The sequence below is a fragment of the Staurois parvus genome, unplaced genomic scaffold (genome assembly GCF_062004578.1).
Source record: "Staurois parvus isolate SC_StPar_1 unplaced genomic scaffold, SC_StPar_1.0 ptg001098l, whole genome shotgun sequence".
Classification (NCBI taxonomy): domain Eukaryota; kingdom Metazoa; phylum Chordata; class Amphibia; order Anura; family Ranidae; genus Staurois; species Staurois parvus.
Genome location: NW_028318894.1, coordinates 833,987 through 856,230, shown reverse-complemented (window position 1 = coordinate 856,230; position 22,244 = coordinate 833,987). Strand labels below are relative to the sequence as shown.

Here is a 22,244-nt window from a genome sequence, read left to right as displayed (position 1 = left end):
ACTCAGGGCCACAGAATTCATACTCAGGGATAGACAGAATTGTTACTGAGTGCCAGAGAATTGTTACTCAGGGACAGACAGAATTGTTACTGAGTGCCAGAGAATTGTTACTCAGGGACAGACAGAATTGTTACTGAGTGCCAGAGAATTGTTACTCAGGGACAGACAGAATTGTTACTGAGTGCCAGAGAATTGTTACTCAGGGACAGACAGAATTGTTACTGAGTGCCAGAGAATTGTTACTCAGGGACAGACAGAATTGTTACTGAGTGCCAGAGAATTGTTACTCGCACAGACACAAAATTGTTACTTGCACAGACACAGAATTGTTACTCGCACAGACACAGAATTGTTACTCAGGGCCACAGAATTCATACTCAGGGACAGACAGAATTGTTACTGAGTGCCAGAGAATTGTTACTCAGGGACAGACAGAATTGTTACTGAGTGCCAGAGAATTGTTACTCAGGGACAGACAGAATTGTTACTGAGTGCCAGAGAATTGTTACTCGCACAGACACAAAATTGTTACTTGCACAGACACAGAATTGTTACTCGCACAGACACAGAATTGTTACTCAGGGCCACAGAATTCATACTCAGGGACAGACAGAATTGTTACTGAGTGCCAGAGAATTGTTACTCAGGGACAGACAGAATTGTTACTGAGTGCCAGAGAATTGTTACTCAGGGACAGACAGAATTGTTACTGAGTGCCAGAGAATTGTTACTCAGGGACACCTAATCGTTGAATTAAATAGTATGTCAGACAACATGCAGAGGAGTGGCAGAGGAGGCAATGTTTTAGGAGCGAGCAGACGTGGCAGCAGAGGAAGGGGTCGAGGCAGCAGTATTCGCAGCCAGAGGCCAGTGCTCCCGGTGTCATCCAGCGGTCGTGTCTCCACCGACAACCCTGCCGTCATTGATTGGTTGGCTCGGTCGTCTTCCTCTTCCCAGGTCACCTCTGACACCTACAGCCAACGGTCGGTGGGTACGTCAGACACAACCGTTAGTTGGCATGGCCCGGGACCAAGCCCACTGAAATCACGTGTCCTCTACCTGCCCCTGTCCTTTGCTGTTCCCTCACCAAGCGAAGTATCGCATGCTGTGGGCTCAGCCCCACTGTACAGTGAGGAAGAGCTAACAGAGGGCGGTCAGGAACGGGGGGAGACATCGGCCTTTTCAGCAGCCAAGCGAACAAGTACTGGCGAGGAGAGTGGCTCGGTAGCCGGTCTAGAGACAGGTCTGTCTCCTGACCCAGACGCAGCCGAGGGGGCTAGTAGTGAGGCGGAGACCCTACTTGATGATGAGGAGGTTGATCGCACTTGGCAGCCTCGTCGTCATCAGGCAATTTCTTCCGCATCATCAGGAGAAGAGGGTGGCAGCTTGGCAGCGAGCAAAACAGTCGGTGGGTTGCCCAGGAGACAGCAGCAGGGTCGCATCAGTGTCAGTGGAGCCAAACGTCCACGGAGTAGAGCACCAGCTCCACTGCAGCCTACCACCACGGCCAGTAGTGGTGCCGGTGCGCACGGAGGAAGTAGCAGTCAGCCAGTGAAGAGTAGCGGGGGCAAAGTTTCCTACTCGGTGGTGTGGCAATTTTTCCTCAAGCCGCCCGAGGAAGTAAACGTAGCCGTATGTCGACTATGTGGCCAGAAATGCAAGCGTGGCCAGGGGGCCCATGTTGGGACTACAGCGTTGCGTCAGCATATGCAGCGTCACCATTCGGTGGCCTGGGAAAACCGTGATAAACATACGGCGGTTCTGCCTGCCCCAGCCCCCGCTCCATCACCCGCTCCGTTACTTGCTCCGTCACCCGACGTCGTCAATCGCCCTCTATCAGCCAGTCAAGGCTCCAACACCTCTGCTGAGGGGAGTTGTCGCTCATTGGCATCTTCCGCTCGTTCAGATGCTCCTTCTCCTGCTACTCCTCTTCTCGGATTCCGTCAACAGTCTTTCTTGGAATCCGTATCCAAGAGACAACAGTTTGCGAGCACGCACCCGACGGTGCAAAAGCTGAACGTCCTCCTGTCCAAGTTGCTGGTGCTGCAGTCCCTCCCTTTCCAACTGGTGGACTCAGCACCTTTCCGAGAAATGATGGCTTGTGCCGCGCCACGGTGGAGAGTGCCAAGCCGTCATTTCTTTGCCCAAAAGGCAGTGCCAGCCCTGCATTCACATGTAGAAGAGATGGTGGGCCAGTCTTTGAGCATGTCGGTCTCTGCCAAAGTGCACGGCAGCGCCGACGTGTGGAGCTGTAACTACGGTCAGGGACAGTACATGTCATTTACGGCCCACTGGGTGAACGTGGTGCCGGCACAGCCGCACCAGCAACTTGGACAGGTCACGACGCTTTTGCCTCCACGTTTGCACGTCCTTGGTCCAGCAAGCATGTCCGCCTCTACCACCTCTTTTTCCGCCGTGTCCTCAGCCGCCACCCCCGTGCCAAGTCCCATTACCCGACCGGCATATCACATGTGCAGGGCGCAACGGTGTCACGCTGTGCTGCACCTGGTATGCCTTGGCGAACGTAGTCACACAGGGGAGGAACTGCTGAGTGTAATGAACAGAGAAATCGACAGATGGCTGTCTCCGCGCAAACTAAAAATCGGAACCATGTTGACTGACAACGGAAAGAACATGGTGTCTGCTCTGCGTCAAGGAAGGTTGTGCCATGCGCCATGCATGGCTCACGTGTTCAATCTGGTTGTCAAGCGGTTCCTAAAATCCACCATCCCACTGCAAGACATCCTTAAAATGTCACGTAAACTGTGCATGCATTTCAGCCATTCCTACACCGCAAAGAACACCCTCATTGAGCTGCAGCGGCAGAACGGAATTCCACAGCATCGCCTGATCTGCGACGTTGCAACAAGGTGGAATTCAACCCTACACATGTTAGACCGCCTTTACGAGCAGCGAAAGGCCATCACCGATTTCCTGATGTTACAAGCGGATAAAGGTACTCCCCTGTGTAACTTAGATGTCAGCCATTGGCAGCTCATGCGTGACACCTGCCGCTTGCTCAGGCCCTTTGAGGAGGCCACGCTATTCGTGAGTCGGCAGGACTATGGGATGAACGACGTCATTCCTCTGTTGCACGTCCTGGAACAAATGCTGTTAACAATGGCTGGTCAGGGTGCGGTAGACGTGGCGCACAGATCTCATTGCCACATGACCCCTGTGGGGGCAGGACAGGAAGAAGAGGAGGAGGTAGAGGAGGACATTTGTGCTCAGGAATTATTGAGTGAAATGGGTGGTTTTTCCACTCAGCGGACAGGAGTGGAGGAGCAGGAGCATCTGGTAGAGGAGGAGGAGGAGGAGACAGAGGACCCAGACGCACCGTGGCAGTATGCTGTGGAGATGGAGGCAGGGAGTCCCTCGCATTCCTTGGCACAAATGGCCCATAGCATGCTCGGTTGCTTGCGTAGCGACAGCCGAATAATAACCATCAGACAGAGGGATGACTTTTGGCTGTCCACCTTGTTGGACCCTCGCTACCGGTCCAAAATGGTGGCCTTTTTCACACCTGCTGAGAGGGAGGCCAAAATTACGTACTATAAAAACCACCTATGTAGTCAGTTGGTCTCTGCCTTTGTGCGCCAACGTCCATCCTCAGACACTGTGGGCCCTGTGCGCTCGCGTTCCGCTGGCATGGCAGCAGGGGAGGGGTGGGGTGGTAGGAGCAGTGGCAGCTCCACCAGCAGCGGCTGCCTCAGTCTGCAGTCGATGATGAGTAGCTTTCTTCACCAGCGCAGTGAGGAAACTACTAACCAGCCGCAGCAGCAGCAGCAGCATCAGGTGGACCTGGAGCAGGAGCTCAAACAACAGGCTTGGGCCTACTTGGACAGCACCCTGCCAACCGAGGTAGACAATCCCCTTGACTACTGGGCAACGAAACTTGACCTTTGGCCCCAACTAGCTGAATTTGCCCTTGAAAGGCTGTCATGCCCGGCCAGTAGCGTGGCATCGGAGCGCGTGTTTAGTGCGGCAGGAGGTATTGTAACTCCGCGGAGGACACGACTGTCCACCCAAAGTGTGGAGAGACTCACGTTTGTGAAAATGAATCAGGCGTGGATTAGTCTGGATTTCAAACCACCAGTTCCTGACACAACTGACTAAATCCGCCATGAATCATGCCTCAAACATGTGCCACTTTCAGGTCTCCTCACACTGCTGGTGTGTTAAATTTTTTGACATAGGGTGCAGGCAGATTACGGGCCTCCTATAGCTGCTGCCAGGCCCCTAATCTGCCATGGGCCCCTATATACCGCCTCCTCATGCTGCTGCCAAGTCCAGAGTCTCTCATGGGTCCCTGTACGGCCTCCCATTGCTGCTGTCTCCATCGCCACACTCTGCTGCCATGTGCCACTTTCAGGTCTCTTCACACTGCTGGTGTGTTAAATTTTTTGACATAGGGTGCAGGCAGATTACGGGCCTCACATAGCTGCTGCCAGGCCCCTAATCTGCCATGGGCCCCTATATACCGCCTCCTCATGCTGCTGCCAAGTCCAGAGTCTGTCATGGTCCCTGTACGGCCTCCCATTGCTGCTGTCTCCATCGCCACAGTCTGCTGCCATGTGCCACTTTCAGGTCTCTTCACACTGCTGGTGTGTTAAATTTTTTGACATAGGGTGCAGGCAGATTACGGGCCTCACATAGCTGCTGGCAGGCCCCTAATCTGCCATGGGCCCCTATATACCGCCTCCTCATGCTGCTGCCAAGTCCAGAGTCTCTCATGGGTCCCTGTACGGCCTCCCATTGCTGCTGTCTCCATCGCCACAGTCTGCTGCCATGTGCCACTTTCAGGTCTCTTCACACTGCTGGTGTGTTAAATTTTTTGACATAGGGTGCAGGCAGATTACGGGCCTCACATAGCTGCTGGCAGGCCCCTAATCTGCCATGGGCCCCTATATACCGCCTCCTCATGCTGCTGCCAAGTCCAGAGTCTCTCATGGGTCCCTGTACGGCCTCCCATTGCTGCTGTCTCCATCGCCACACTCTGCTGCCATGTGCCACTTTCAGGTCTCTTCACACTGCTGGTGTGTTAAATTTTTTGACATAGGGTGCAGGCAGATTACGGGCCTCACATAGCTGCTGCCAGGCCCCTAATCTGCCATGGGCCCCTATATACCGCCTCCTCATGCTGCTGCCAAGTCCAGAGTCTCTCATGGGTCCCTGTACGGCCTCCCATTGCTGCTGTCTCCATCGCCACACTCTGCTGCCATGTGCCACTTTCAGGTCTCTTCACACTGCTGGTGTGTTAAATTTTTTGACATAGGGTGCAGGCAGATTACGGGCCTCACATAGCTGCTGCCAGGCCCCTAATCTGCCATGGGCCCCTATATACCGCCTCCTCATGCTGCTGCCAAGTCCAGAGTCTCTCATGGGTCCCTGTACGGCCTCCCATTGCTGCTGTCTCCATCGCCACACTCTGCTGCCATGTGCCACTTTCAGGTCTCTTCACACTGCTGGTGTGTTAAATTTTTTGACATAGGGTGCAGGCAGATTACGGGCCTCACATAGCTGCTGCCAGGCCCCTAATCTGCCATGGGCCCCTATATACCGCCTCCTCATGCTGCTGCCAAGTCCAGAGTCTCTCATGGGTCCCTGTACGGCCTCCCATTGCTGCTGTCTCCATCGCCACACTCTGCTGCCATGTGCCACTTTCAGGTCTCTTCACACTGCTGGTGTGTTAAATTTTTTGACATAGGGTGCAGGCAGATTACGGGCCTCACATAGCTGCTGCCAGGCCCCTAATCTGCCATGGGCCCCTATATACCGCCTCCTCATGCTGCTGCCAAGTCCAGAGTCTCTCATGGGTCCCTGTACGGCCTCCCATTGCTGCTGTCTCCATCGCCACACTCTGCTGCCATGTGCCACTTTCAGGTCTCTTCACACTGCTGGTGTGTTAAATTTTTTGACATAGGGTGCAGGCAGATTACGGGCCTCACATAGCTGCTGCCAGGCCCCTAATCTGCCATGGGCCCCTATATACCGCCTCCTCATGCTGCTGCCAAGTCCAGAGTCTCTCATGGGTCCCTGTACGGCCTCCCATTGCTGCTGTCTCCATCGCCACACTCTGCTGCCATGTGCCACTTTCAGGTCTCTTCACACTGCTGGTGTGTTAAATTTTTTGACATAGGGTGCAGGCAGATTACGGGCCTCACATAGCTGCTGCCAGGCCCCTAATCTGCCATGGGCCCCTATATACCGCCTCCTCATGCTGCTGCCAAGTCCAGAGTCTGTCATGGTCCCTGTACGGCCTCCCATTGCTGCTGTCTCCATCGCCACAGTCTGCTGCCATGTGCCACTTTCAGGTCTCTTCACACTGCTGGTGTGTTAAATTTTTTGACATAGGGTGCAGGCAGATTACGGGCCTCACATAGCTGCTGGCAGGCCCCTAATCTGCCATGGGCCCCTATATACCGCCTCCTCATGCTGCTGCCAAGTCCAGAGTCTCTCATGGGTCCCTGTACGGCCTCCCATTGCTGCTGTCTCCATCGCCACACTCTGCTGCCATGTGCCACTTTCAGGTCTCTTCACACTGCTGGTGTGTTAAATTTTTTGACATAGGGTGCAGGCAGATTACGGGCCTCACATAGCTGCTGGCAGGCCCCTAATCTGCCATGGGCCCCTATATACCGCCTCCTCATGCTGCTGCCAAGTCCAGAGTCTGTCATGGTCCCTGTACGGCCTCCCATTGCTGCTGTCTCCATCGCCACACTCTGCCATGTGCCACTTTCAGGTCTCTTCACACTGCTGGTGTGTTTAATTTTTTGACATAGGGTGCAGGCAGATTACGGGCCTCACATAGCTGCTGCCAGGCCCCTAATCTGCCATGGGCCCCTATATACCGCCTCCTCATGCTGCTGCCAAGTCTAGAGTCTCTCATGGGTCCCTGTACGGCCTCCCATTGCTGCTGTCTCCATCGCCACACTCTGCCATGTGCCACTTTCAGGTCTCTTCACACTGCTGGTGTGTTTAATTTTTTGACATAGGGTGCAGGCAGATTACGGGCCTCACATAGCTGCTGCCAGGCCCCTAATCTGCCATGGGCCCCTATATACCGCCTCCTCATGCTGCTGCCAAGTCCAGAGTCTGTCATGGTCCCTGTACGGCCTCCCATTGCTGCTGTCTCCATCGCCACACTCTGCCATGTGCCACTTTCAGGTCTCTTCACACTGCTGGTGTGTTTAATTTTTTGACATAGGGTGCAGGCAGATTACGGGCCTCACATAGCTGCTGCCAGGCCCCTAATCTGCCATGGGCCCCTATATACCGCCTCCTCATGCTGCTGCCAAGTCCAGAGTCTGTCATGGTCCCTGTACGGCCTCCCATTGCTGCTGTCTCCATCGCCACACTCTGCCATGTGCCACTTTCAGGTCTCTTCACACTGCTGGTGTGTTTAATTTTTTGACATAGGGTGCAGGCAGATTACGGGCCTCACATAGCTGCTGCCAGGCCCCTAATCTGCCATGGGCCCCTATATACCGCCTCCTCATGCTGCTGCCAAGTCCAGAGTCTGTCATGGTCCCTGTACGGCCTCCCATTGCTGCTGTCTCCATCGCCACACTCTGCCATGTGCCACTTTCAGGTCTCTTCACACTGCTGGTGTGTTTAATTTTTTGACATAGGGTGCAGGCAGATTACGGGCCTCACATAGCTGCTGCCAGGCCCCTAATCTGCCATGGGCCCCTATATACCGCCTCCTCATGCTGCTGCCAAGTCTAGAGTCTCTCATGGGTCCCTGTACGGCCTCCCATTGCTGCTGTCTCCATCGCCACACTCTGCCATGTGCCACTTTCAGGTCTCTTCACACTGCTGGTGTGTTAAATTTTTTGACATAGGGTGCAGGCAGATTACGGGCCTCACATAGCTGCTGGCAGGCCCCTAATCTGCCATGGGCCCCTATATACCGCCTCCTCATGCTGCTGCCAAGTCCAGAGTCTGTCATGGTCCCTGTACGGCCTCCCATTGCTGCTGTCTCCATCGCCACACTCTGCTGCCATGTGCCACTTTCAGGTCTCTTCACACTGCTGGTGTGTTAAATTTTTTGACATAGGGTGCAGGCAGATTACGGGCCTCCCATAGCTGCTGCCAGGCCCCTAATCTGCCATGGGCCCCTATATACCGCCTCCTCATGCTGCTGCCAAGTCCAGAGTCTGTCATGGGTCCCTGTACGGCCTCCCATTGCTGCTGTCTCCATCGCCACACTCTGCCATGTGCCACTTTCAGGTCTCCTCACACACTGCTGGTGTGTAGAATTTTTTGACATAGGGTGCTGGCAGATTACGGGCCTCCCATAGCTGCTGCCAGGCCCCTAATCTGCCATGGGCCCCTATATACCGCCTCCTCATGCTGCTGCCAAGTTCAGAGTCTGTCATGGGTCCCTGTACGGCCTCCCATTGCTGCTGTCTCCATCGCCACACTCTGCCATGTGCCACTTTCAGGTCTCCTCACACACTGCTGGTGTGTAGAATTTTTTGACATAGGGTGCTGGCAGATTACGGGCCTCCCATAGCTGCTGCCAGGCCCCTAATCTGCCATGGGCCCCTATATACCGCCTCCTCATGCTGCTGCCAAGTTCAGAGTCTGTCATGGGTCCCTGTACGGCCTCCCATTGCTGCTGTCTCCATCGCCACACTCTGCCATGTGCCACTTTCAGGTCTCCTCACACTGCTGGTGTGTTGAATTTTTTGACATAGGGTGCTGGCAGATTACGGGCCTCCTATAGCTGCTGCCAGGCCCCTAATCTGCCATAGGCCCCTATATACCGCCTCCTCATGCTGCTGCCAGGTCCAGAGTCTCTCATGGGTCCCTGTACGGCCTCCCATTGCTGCTGTCTCCATCGCCACACTCTGCCATGTGCCACTTTCAGGTCTCCTCACACACTGCTGGTGTGTTGAATTTTTTGACATAGGGTGCTGGCAGATTACGGGCCTCCCATAGCTGCTGCCAGGCCCCTAATCTGCCATAGGCCCCTATATACCGCCTCCTCATGCTGCTGCCAAGTCCAGAGTCTGTCATGGGTCCCTGTACGGCCTCCCATTGCTGCTGTCTCCATCGCCACACTCTGCCATGTGCCACTTTCATTTCTCCTCACACACTGCTGGTGTGTTGAATTTTTTGACATAGGGTGCTGGCAGATTACGGGCCTCCTATAGCTGCTGCCAGGCCCCTAATCTGCCATAGGCCCCTATATACCGCCTCCTCATGCTGCTGCCAGGTCCAGAGTCTCTCATGGGTCCCTGTACGGCCTCCCATTGCTGCTGTCTCCATCGCCACACTCTGCCATGTGCCACTTTCAGGTCTCCTCACACACTGCTGGTGTGTTGAATTTTTTGACATAGGGTGCTGGCAGATTACGGGCCTCCCATAGCTGCTGCCAGGCCCCTAATCTGCCATAGGCCCCTATATACCGCCTCCTCATGCTGCTGCCAAGTCCAGAGTCTGTCATGGGTCCCTGTACGGCCTCCCATTGCTGCTGTCTCCATCGCCACACTCTGCCATGTGCCACTTTCATTTCTCCTCACACACTGCTGGTGTGTTGAATTTTTTGACATAGGGTGCTGGCAGATTACGGGCCTCCTATAGCTGCTGCCAGGCCCCTAATCTGCCATGGGCCCCTATATACCGCCTCCTCATGCTGCTGCCAAGTTCAGAGTCTGTCATGGGTCCCTGTACGGCCTCCCATTGCTGCTGTCTCCATCGCCACACTCTGCTGCCATGTGCCACTTTCAGGTCTCCTCACACTGCTGGTGTGTTGAATTTTTTGACATAGGGTGCTGGCAGATTACGGGCCTCCTATAGCTGCTGCCAGGCCCCTAATCTGCCATAAGCCCCTATATACCGCCTCCTCATGCTGCTGCCAAGTCCAGAGTCTGTCATGGGTCCCTGTACGGCCTCCCATTGCTGCTGTCTCCATCGCCACACTCTGCCATGTGCCACTTTCAGGTCTCCTCACACACTGCTGGTGTGTTGAATTTTTTGACATAGGGTGCTGGCAGATTACGGGCCTCCTATAGCTGCTGCCAGGCCCCTAATCTGCCGTAGGCCCCTATATACCGCCTCCTCATGCTGCTGCCAGGTCCAGAGTCTCTCATGGGTCCCTGTACGGCCTCCCATTGCTGCTGTCTCCATCGCCACACTCTGCCATGTGCCACTTTCAGGTCTCCTCACACTGCTGGTGTGTTCCATTTTTTGTCATAGGGTGCTGGCAGATTATGGGCCTCCCATAACTGCTGCCAGGCCCCTAATCTGCCATGGGCCCCTATACCGACTCCTCATGCTGTGACGTTGCAACAAGGTGGAATTCAACCCTACATATGTTAGACCGCCTTTACGAACAGCAAAAGGCCATCACAGATTTCCTGATGTTAAAAGCAGATAAAGGTACTCCCTGTGTAACTTAGATGTCAGCCATTGGCAGCTCATGCGTGACACCTGCGCTTGCTCAGGCCCTTTGAGGAGGCCACGCTATTCGTGAGTCGGCAGGACTATGGGATGAACGACGTCATTCCTCTGTTGCACGTCCTGGAACAAATGCTGTTAACAATGGCTGGTCAGGGTGCGGTAGACGTGGCGCACAGATCTCAACGCCACATGGCCCCTGTGGGGGCAGGACTGGAAGAAGAGGAGGAGGTAGAGGAGGACATTGGTGCTCAGGAATTATTGAGTGAAATGGGTGGTTTTTCCACTCAGCGGACAGGAGTGGAGGAGCAGGAGCATCTGGTAGAGGAGGAGGAAGAGGAGACAGAGGACCTAGACGCACCGTGGCAGTATGCTGTGGAGATGGAGGCAGGGAGTCCCTCGCATTCCTTGGCACAAATGGCCCATAGCATGCTCGCTTGCTTGCGTAGCGACAGCCGAATAATAACCATCAGACAGAGGGATGACTTTTGGCTGTCCACCTTGTTGGACCCTCGCTACCGTTCAAAAATGGTGGCCTTTTTCACACCTGCTGAGAGGGAGGCCAAAATAACGTACTATAAAAAACACCTATGTAGTCAGCTGGTCTCTGCCTGTCTGCGCCAACGTCCATCCTCAGACACTGTGGGCCCTGTGCGCTCGTGTTCCGCTGCCATGGCAGCAGGGGAGGGGTGGGGTGGTAGGAGCAGTGGCAGCTCCACCAGCAGCGGCTGCCTCAGTCTGCAGTCGATGATGAGTAGCTTTCTTCACCAGCGCAGTGAGGAAACTACTAACCATCCGCAGCAGCAGCAGCAGCATCAGGTGGACCTGGAGCAGGACCTCAAACAACAGGCTTAGGCCTACTTGGACAGCACCCTGCCAACCGAGGTAGACAATCCCCTTGACTACTGGGCAACGAAACTTGACCTTTGGCCCCAACTAGCTGAATTTGCCCTTGAAAGGCTGTCATGCCCGGCCAGTAGCGTGGCATCGGAGCGCGTGTTTAGTGCGGCAGGAGGTATTGCAACTCCGCGGAGGACACGACTGTCCACCCAAAGTGTGGAGAGACTCACGTTTGTGAAAATGAATCAGGCGTGGATTAGTCTGGATTTCAAACCACCAGTTCCTGACACAACTGACTAAATCCGCCATGAATCATGCCCCAAACATGTGCCACTTTCAGGTCTCCTCACACTGCTGGTGTGTTCCATTTTTTGTCATAGGGTGCTGGCAGATTACGGGCCTCCCATAGCTGCTGCCAGGCCCCTAATCTGCCATGGGCCCCTATACCGCCTCCTCATGCTGCTGCCAAGTCCAGAGTCTCTCATGGGTCCCTGTACGGCCTCCCATTGCTGCTGCCTCCATCGCCACACTCTGCCATGTGCCACTTTCAGGTCTCCTCACACTGCTGGTGTGTTCCATTTTTTGTCATAGGGTGCTGGCAGATTACGGGCCTCCCATAGCTGCTGCCAGGCCCCTAATCTGCCATGGGCCCCTATACCGCCTCCTCATGCTGCTGCCAGGTCCAGAGTCTCTCATGGGTCCCTGTACGGCCTCCCATTGCTGCTGTCTCCATCGCCACACTCTGCCATGTGCCACTTTCAGGTCTCCTCACACTGCTGGTGGGTTCCATTTTTTGTCATAGGGTGCTGGCAGATTACGGGCCTCCCATAGCTGCTGCCAGGCCCGTAATCTGCCATGGGCCCCCGTACCGACTCCTCATGCTGCTGCCAGGCCCGTAATCTGTCATGGGCCCCTGTTGTCGCTTGTTGGCATATTCCGCTCGTTCAGATGCTCCTTCTCCTGCTACTCCTCTTCACGGATTCCGTCAGCAGTCTTTCTTGGAATCCGTTTCCAAGAGACAACAGTTTGCGAGCACGCACCCGACGGTGCAGAAGCTGAACGTCCTCCTGTCCAAGTTGCTGCTGCCAGGCTCGTAATCTGTCATGCGCCCCTGTACCGCCTCCTCATGCTGCTGCCAGGTCCAGAGTGTGTCATGGGCCCCCGTACCGACTCCTCATGCTGCTGCCAGGCCCGTAATCTGTCATGGGCCCCTGTACCGCCTCCCCATGCTGCTGCCAGGTCCAGAGTGTGTCATGGGTCCCTGTACGGCCTCCCATTGCTGCTGCCAGGCCCGTAATCTGCCATGGGCCCCTGTACCGACTCCTCATGCTGCTGCCAGGCCCGTAATCTGTCATGGGCCCCTGTACCGCCTCCTCATGCTGCTGCCAGGTCCAGAGTGTGTCATGGGTCCCTGTACGGCCTCCCATTGCTGCTGTCTCTATCGCCACACTCTGCCATGTGCCACTTTCAGGTCTCCTCACACTGCTGGTGGTTTCCATTTTTGTCATAGGGTGCTGTATGGCCTCCCATTGCTGCTGCCTCCACCGCCACACTGTGGCTCCACACTCTGGTTTTGGCCCCGTGACTGCCCAAATGAGTGAAGTGTGCGGTGATTCTAAGATCGACGGCACTCATCTGCATGTCATACTGACTGACAGTATTATTTCTCTTCCCCAGCAGACTCCAAGGGCATTTAAATTAAAGGTACAGTGTTCTGCACTAATATAAAGGCTCTCTGAAGCCTAGAAACACCCTTTTTTAAGTTAAATTCACAGCGAATTTATTCGACTCGAATCGAATATTGTCCACGAATTCGCCGAATCAGTCGAATCGAATTTTTCATTTCTTCGCTCATCTCTAAACATAATGTGTTTTTGTGCATTAAAAGTAAAAAAAGTGCAGTTTTTTTAATTTGCATTTGAATAATCATTGTGACATGAAAAATTGTAGCACCCACCATTTTATTCACTAGGATGTCTACTTTAAACAAATATATAATGTTTGGGGTTTAAATTAATTTTCTAGCAAAAAATACTGATTTTTTTCATGTGAACAAAAAGTGTCAGAAAAGGCTTGGTCTTCAGGTGGGTAGAAGAGTGAATGATGTGTGGCATAAACTTCTAATGCTGGGCATACAATGCCCCCACCCCCCACAAATGACCCCTTTTTGGAAAGTAGACACCCCAAACTATTTGCTGAATGGCATGTTGAATTAATAAATGAAATAATTTTTTTACAAGTTTTTGGAAAATTACAAAAAAATTTTTTTTTTACACAAAATTGTCACTTAAATGATTTACTGCTCACACATGCCATGGATATATGTGGAATTACACCCCAAAATACATTCTGCTACTTCTCCTAAGTATGGGGGTACCACATGTGAGACATTTTGGCAGTCTAGCCAAGTACAGGACCCCAAAATACAATAAGCACCTTTTAAAGGGCTTTATTTCCTCATTACACTTCCTGACTCCCTATCACAGTTTGGAGGCCCTGAAATGTCAGGATAGCACCAAACCCCCCTGAAATGACCCCTTTTTGGAAAGTAGACACCCCAAGGAAATTGATAATAAGCACGGTGAATATCTTGCAGATCTCGTTTGTTGCCACATGTTTTTGGAAAATGAATAAAAAACAAAAAAAAATTTTCTTTTTTTTTTATATTTCAAAACCTTGTAGAAAAAAATGAGATCTGCAAAATACTCACCATGCCTCATTTTAAATTCCTTGGGGTGTCTACTTTCCAGAAAGGGGTCATTTTGGGGGGTCTGGTGCTATCCTGACATTTCAGGGCCTCCAAAACTGTGATAGGTAGTGAGGAAGTGAAATAAGGAGATTCCACACCTTTGCCTTTGGGATTTCAAAGCAGTCATTGGATTTCAGGCTCCTGTATGTCGCTAGGCTCCCAAAAAGTCTCACACATGTGGTATCCCCATACTCGGTAGAAGTAGCAGAATATATTTTGGAGTGTAATTCCACATATACCCATGGCTTGTGTGACAAATATATAATTTAAGTTACAACTTTGTGTAAAGAAAAAAATAATAATTTTCCAAAAACTTGTGGAAAAAAATAAATCTTCCATGGACTCAATATGCCTCTCAGCAGATAGCTTAGGGTGTCTACTTTCTGAAAAGGGGTCATTTGGGGGTGTTTGTACTGTCCTGGTATTTTAGCACCTCAAGAAATGTGATGAGGAGTCAGAAAGTATAAGCTGTGTAAATTCCATTATCTCTCCCATAGTTTGTAGATGATATAACTATCACACAAAGCAATCAATATACACCTATTGGGAATGTTTTTTACAAAAACATGGAGCAGAATACATTTTGGCCTAAATTTATGATGAAATTAAATTTTTTTGATATTTGTTATGACATAAATGAGAAAATATTGTTTTTATTAAAACATTTTGGTCTTTTTTTGTTTATAGCGCGAAAAATAAGAAGTGCACAGGTGATCAATGACCACTAAGGGAAAACTATTTGTGTGAAAAAAAGGATGCAAATTTCATTTACGTACACAATAATCAATAAACAGAATTCCGCACCCTATCACCTACAAAAATATCTACTATACCCAAAAGAAAAGTAAACTTTCACCCTTGAAAGTATATGTACATGTAACTAGACTCTTCTTTAAACATAGATGAATCTATCCCAATATACAATAAAATAATACAGAAATACAATTTACAATAAAATAAATAAAATAAATTGTAAATTAAAATTAATATCCCAAAAAATTATATATCAAACTAAATGTCCCAAAAAATAAATGTCCAAAATGTCTCTGTAAAGATGTCTTTCCAAATTCCAAAGCAAACTTGTATCATCTGTAATCATCCAGTATGGAAATTCCAAAATTCTTTGTGAACCTCAAAAAAATAAACTTCTGATAGTGTATTACCTTTATACTGAACATACATGTAAAATAGTGAAAACTTTTATGTATTTGGTAGATTTTATATTAACTGTTAGTGTTTTTTAGGGGTTGATTTTATTTATATATTTTATTTAATTTATTTTATTATCTATCATATTTATCATAATTTTTATGAGATAGTTTGGGGGATATGGATCAGGTTGTGTGTGAGTAGATGTAGAATGTATTGATCTGGGAATGCATAGATTGACCAGTAGAGGGAGTCATTACCATAGGGGGTATAAGATTGTCATTGTATTGAATATCGGTCTGTTATATATTTATATATTATATAAGAAGGGTGTATATACATTGCTGCTATTTAGTTGGATTCACAGTATATGTTGATCCTTTTTAGCATTTTAATTACATGGGGATTTAGATCAGGTATGGGGGCGTGTACCTGTTAGGAGGAGTGGGGGGGTCATTAAGATGGAGTTTATATTACAGTATAGGTACACAGTTATATGTTTCTAGTATAGATGCTGTGTGATTGCAGTGTTCGTATAGGGATTGCAGTGTTTGTATAGGGATTGCAGTGTTCATATAGGGATTGCAGTGCTCGTATAGGGATTGCAGTGTTTGTATAGGGATTGCAGTGTTCGTACAGGGATTGTAGTGCTCATATAGGGATTGCAGTGTCCATATAGGGATTGCAGTGTTCGTATAGGGATTGCAGTGTTTGTATAGGGATTGCAGTGTCCATATAGGGATTGCAGTGCTCGTATAGGGATTGCAGTGCTCGTATAGGGATTGCAGTGTTTGTACAGGGATTGCAGTGTTCATATAGGGATTGCAGTGCTCGTATAGGGATTGCAGTGTTCGTATAGGGATTGCAGTGCTCGTATAGGGATTGCAGTGTTTGTATAGGGATTTCAGTGTTCGTATAGGGATTGCAGTGCTCGTATAGGGATTGCAGTGTTCGTATAGGGATTGCAGTGCTCATATAGGGATTGCAGTGCTCGTATTGGGATTGCAGTGTTTGTATAGGGATTGCAGTGTTCATATAGGGATTGCAGTGTTCGTATAGGGATTGCAGTGCTCGTATAGCGATTGCAGTGTTCGTATAGGGATTGCAGTGCTCGTATAGCGATTGCAGTGTTCGTATAGGGATTGCAGTGCTCGTATAGGGATTTCAGTGCTCATATAGGGATTGCAGTGTTCGTACAGGGATTGCAGTGCTCGTATAGGGATTGCAGTTCTCGTATAGGGATTGCAGTGTTCATATAGGGATTACAGTGTTCGTATAGGGATTGCAGTTCTCGTATAGGGATTGCAGTGTTCGTATAGGGATTGCAGTGTTCGTATAGGGATTGCAGTGTTCGTATAGGGATTGCAGTGTTCGTATAGGGATTGCAGTGCTCGTATAGGGATTGCAGTTCTCGTATAGGGATTGCAGTGTTCATATAGGGATTACAGTGCTCGTATAGCGATTGCAGTTCTCGTATAGGGATTGCAGTGTTCGTATAGGGATTGCAGTGCTTGTATAGGGATTGCAGTTCTCGTATAGGGATTGCAGTGCTCATATAGGGATTGCAGTGTTCATATAGGGATTGCAGTGCTCGTATAGGGATTGCAGTGCTCGTATAGGGATTGCAGTGCTCGTATAGGGAATGGGAATAAAGATATACATGCCACCATTTTTCCATATAGTAAGATGGCGGATTCTATTTCCTGCCCTTGATGTGGGACAGAATATAAAGAACCACCTCTCAGACATCTTGATCCCTTGTGAAAAAGTCCAGGAAGTGACGAAACGCGTCAGAACACGCAACGTCTGAAGAACTCACGCAAAACCGGAAGTGTGGTGGTGGCCATTTTGGAAGTGGGAACATGCGGCTCTCTATACATAGGACTACACCTGAGCTGTTCTGAATGCTGGAAGCTGATATTCTTCAATTGTAATGTAAGATATTCAATAAATATTGACTTCTGTTACTATATAGCGCTGATTGTCTCCTATCTCACCTGATGAGGAATATGGAAGAGTGCCAACAGGAACATTAGGAAGCCTGGAGAGTGCGACTATCCCCTGAAAGCCTGGGATTTATTTCCAGAGGGGAATGATCCATTGTTGCACCAGTTGGAGGAGAGCACTTTATTGTTCACTATTATTGAGTTTGTAGAGCTCACTATTAGAGATTTGGGTTATTCTCCATCCTCACTATTTGGAGGTGATCACGTTTCATCGTTTGGACTTGGAATGGTCACTCTTCTGATTCTTGTCACGAGTGTATTTACATATTCAGAGATTGATATATTGGTAGAGGAATTGTTTTTTCACGTGTGAGCTCACGGTATGCAGTTGACATGATACACGGTTCTTTCACTATTTTACATGTATGTTCAGTATAAAGGTAATACAGTATCACAAGTTTATTTTTTTGAGGTTCATGAAGAATTTTGGAATTTCCATACTGGATGATTAAAGATGATACGAGTTTGCTTTGGAATTTGGAAAGACATCTTTACAGAGACATTTTGGACTTTTATATTTGGGACATTTAGTTTGATATATAATTTTTTGGGATTTTTATTTTACAATTTATTTTATTTTATTGTATATTGGGATAGATTCATCTATGTTTAAAGAAGAGTTTAGTTACATGTTCATTTATGTACCGTATTGCATGACCGCGCAATTGTCAGTAACACAAGTGCAGCGCTGTATAGTAAAACAATGGTGTAAATTCCATTATCTCTCCCATAGTTTGTAGACGCTATAACTATCACACAAAGCAATCAATATGCACTTATTGGGATTTTTCACCAAAAACATGGAGCAGAATACATTTTGGCCTAAATTTATAACTAACTTTGAGTTTACTATATATTTTTTATAGCCAAAAGTAAAAAATATTGTTTTTTTTTCAAAATTTTTGGGTTTTTTTTGTTTATAGCGCAAAAAATAAAAAGCGCACAGGTGATCAAATACCTCCGAAAGAAAGCTGTATTTGTGTGAAAAAAAGGACATAAATTTCATTTTGGTGCAGCATTGCATGACCGCGCAATTATCAGTTGAACTAGTGCAGCGGTAAAAGCAAAAAGAGGCGTGGTCAGGAAGGGGGGTAAGTCCTTAGGAGGGGGAGGGGTTAAACTCTCCAGTATCTTCCCAACTATAGAAGTTCCACTAACAGGTCTATAATTACTTGGGAAAGATTTTGTCCCCTTTATAAATATTGGCCCCACATTGGCCTTACACCAATCCAGTGGTACTATGCCAGTCATTAAAGAGGCCCTAACAATGAGAAACAATGGCTGTGAGATGACAGAGCTGAATTCTTTAAGGCCCCGTGGGTGTCTGCCATCCGGTCCAGGGGCTTTATTCACCTTTATTCTGTACAAATATTTCTGCATCATATCAATTGTGAGCCAATGTGGATCATCTGGTGGTGTCAGTACCACCCCCATTATGGACAAGAGCCCCCCCATGCTCCTTTGTATACACAGAGCTGAAGAAGGGATTTCATACATTGTCCTTCTCTTTGTCCCCCCCCCTCTAGATGGTTCTGTAAAGGGCCTACATGCTGGGACCGGACCTTTCTACTATTCATAGATTGGAGGAATGTTTTGGGGTCGTCCTGATATCTTTCTGTCGTTTGTTTTCAGTTTTTGTGCCTTTATTTCCTTTTTGCATCTTCTGTTCTATTCTTTGTAATGTGTAAACGATGATCGCGTTCCTTCATTGTTATATGTAATAAAAGCTCTTTTCTTATTATCTATCGCTTTTGTAACTTTGGCCGTAAGCCACATAGGTTGGATTTGTAGCCTTTTATACTTGTTGCCCATGGGAATATATTTTGCAGTGCGGTCACATACAGTCTTTTTGAAGAACTCCCATTTCTGTGTTGTGTTCATCGATGTCAATATTCCCTCCCAGTCTAAGTCTTGGAGAGCAGCTCTCAGCCTTGGAAAATTAGCTCTCTTAAAGTTGAGCATTTTTATTTTTCCCGTATGTGCTTGCTGTTTACAACTAACAATAAATGAAATCATGTTATGGTCACTGCTACCCAGATGTTCTTTTATATGGACATTCGTAATAAGCTCTGCATGGTTGGAGATGACCAGGTCCACCAGAGCATCATTCCTAGTTGGGGCCTCTATGAACTGGACCATAAAATTGTCCTGTAGTAGGTTTATACATTTTTACCCTTTAACTGTGCTTGCAGTCCCATTCCGGGTAGTTACCATCCCCCATTATTATCACTGTCCCAGCCCTTTCCATCTGTGGAAGGAGCTGAGTCTCCACCTCCTCATTAACACTGGGAGGCCTATAACAAACTCCAATGATGACCTTTGTAGTACCGCCCCCCATGTGCAGTTCCACCCAGGGGCGGACTGACCATTTGGAAACTCGTGCACTACCCGAGGGCCTGAGGTCAGTAGGGGGCCCCATGAGATGCCCCTGGTACCTTTTTCATGGGCTTTTTTGAGTTTGGGCAAGGACACAGGGGCCCCATGATCCCCTATTGCCCGGGGGCCCCATGAGTTGTCAGTCCGCCCCTGGTTCCACCCATAATACTTCAGCCTCATCACACTCTCCATCAACTAGGTCCTCTTTCACACTCGCTCTGAGATCACTTCTCACATAGAGACAGACACCACCACCTTTCCTATTTCCCCCGTCTCTCCGAAAGAGAACCTAGCCAGGAATATGAATGGCCCAGTCATGTGAGGAATGAAGCCAAGATTCAGCAATACCAATTCAATCCTAGTTCTCTTCATGCACCAAACCTTCCAACTCACCTATTGTGATGGGCACACTTCTGGCATTGGTGAACAAACACTTTCATTCACTGACACCTTGTTCACATGGATTTTTTGTATTTTTTATTTGCATACAAATGGTACCAATTGCACTGGTTGTTTGTAACATGGGAACCTTCTTATCATCTACCATAGCCTTCCCCGCATCTTTCCCCATTCCACCCACCAATAAGTACTGACCCGTCTGATCTGTCTACCCCGTTATAATACCTGATGTACAGGAAAACAGGACTTCAGTGAGGAACATTTCCCTCACTCAGGACAGGAAAGTGGATTCTCCCCCGTGTGAGATCTTTGATGTATGTAAAGACTGGACTTCTGTGAAAAACATTTCCCGCACTCAGGACAAGAATACGGCTTCTCCCCAGTGTGAGATCTCTGATGTCTGTTAAAATGGGACTTAACTGAAAAACATTTCCCACACTCAGGACAGGAATACGGCTTCTCTCCCGTGTGAGATCTCTGATGTGTGTAAAGACTGGATTTCACTGAAAAACATTTCCCACACTCAGGACAGGAATGTGGCTTCTCCCCCGTGTGAGATCTCTGGTGATTATCAAGTTTGGACTTCTGTGAAAAACATTTCCCGCACTCAGGACAAGAATACGGCTTCTCCCCTGTGTGAGATCTCTGATGTCTGTTAAAATGGGACTTAACTGAAAAACATTTCCCACACTCAGGACAGGAATACGGCTTCTCTCCCATGTGAGATCTCTGATGTGTGGAAAGGCTGGACTTCACTGAAAAACATTTCCCACACTCAGGACAAGAATACGGCTTCTCCCCTGTGTGAGATCTTTGATGTGTGTAAAGATGGGACTTCACTGAAAAACATTTCCCACAATCAGGACAGGAATGTGGCTTCTCCCCCGTGTGAGATCTCTGATGTGTGTAAAGACTGGACTTCACTGAAAAACATTTCCCACACTCAGGACAGGAATATGGCTTCTCCCCTGTGTGAGATCTTTGATGTGTGTAAAGATGGGACTTCACTGAAAAACATTTCCCACACTCAGGACAGGAATATGGCTTCTCCCCTGTGTGAGATCTCTGATGTTTGTAAAGATGGAACTTCGATAAAAAAAAATTCCCGCACACAGTACAAGAAAATGGCTTCTCCCCCGTGTGAGATAACTGATGTATGTAAAAATAGGACTTCTGTGAAAAACATTTCCCGCACTCAGGACAGGAATATGGCTTCTCCCCAGTGTGAGATCTTTGATGTGTATAAAGATGGGACGTCACTGAAAAACATTTCCCACACTGAGAACAGCAATACGGCTTCTCCCCCGTATGAGATCTCTGATGTTTGTAAAGATGGGACCTCACTGAAAAACATTTCCCGCACACAGAACAGGAATGTGGCTTCTCTCCTGTGTGAAATCTTTTATGCCCATTCAGACCAGATTTAGACTGGAAACCCTTCCCGCACTCAGGACAGGAGAACCTCTTCTTTGTTGGAAGGCCGGCCCGGTCCCGCACAGTCTGAGGTTCCTCAGGATACGAGGAATCCGATGGTCCATCTACACTGGGTGGTGCCGGATGGACATTGGAGGGAGCCGGGTTTTCTCCTGGACTATACTGTGTGATGTCCTCATCTTCTACTTTCCAGTCTGGAGACAAAGTGAGACAATCCTCGGAGGTTTTCCTCATCTCCCGGCCATGGACTAAAATACAAAGACAAAGAGGATTACTAGACAGGAGCTGATTGGTTCCCCCAAACCAGGACTGGCTGAGCATCACCAGAGGTCAGAGAGTGAGGATGGGGGAGAACAACTATGTCCAGCTGGGAGGAAATGGGTGTAACAAAAGAGAATCCATGTTATGTGTATATATAGCAGTGGGGGGAGGGGGGAGAGCAGAAAACAGGACTATGGAATGTACAACAGAGTATATAGTGCAGGGGTCAGGAGTATGGAATGTACAACAGAGTATATAGTGCAGGGGTCAGGAGTATGTAATGTACAACAGAGTATATAGTGCAGGGGTCAGGAGTATGTAATGTACAATATAAATTATACAGTGTAAGGGTCAGGACTCATAATATTGGTATTCAGTAATCAGTGGAAGATTAAATGTTTACTGTAGACAAGTTGCAGAGATCCCACAACGCTGCCTCCCATCTCCTGAGACTGCACTCAGTGACTTGGGTCTGAGACACTACAGACATATCCCTCCACCCGGCACAGCCAGCAGACCACAGAGCAAGGAACCCTGGGAGAAATGATCGGTCAGGAATCTTACTAGACCCGGACATGGGGAGGAGAACCAAATCCCATGTCCCAGGAGACTAGGTCTAGTAA

The 22,244-nt window shown here is 48.9% G+C and overlaps 1 protein-coding gene across 1 annotated transcript in view; it reads right to left on the bottom strand.

The window, feature by feature from the left end:
• The window catches only part of LOC149440277 (uncharacterized), a 62,271-nt gene extending 40,521 nt beyond the window's left edge, over nt 1-21,750 (bottom strand). The window contains exon 1 of the mRNA XM_089658823.1: nt 20,217-21,750. Within this exon, the coding sequence (XP_089514949.1) occupies nt 20,217-21,681 (1,465 nt within the window). The 5' untranslated portion in view covers nt 21,682-21,750. The remainder of the gene's footprint in view (nt 1-20,216) is intronic.
• Between the last annotated feature and the right edge of the window lie 494 nt (nt 21,751-22,244).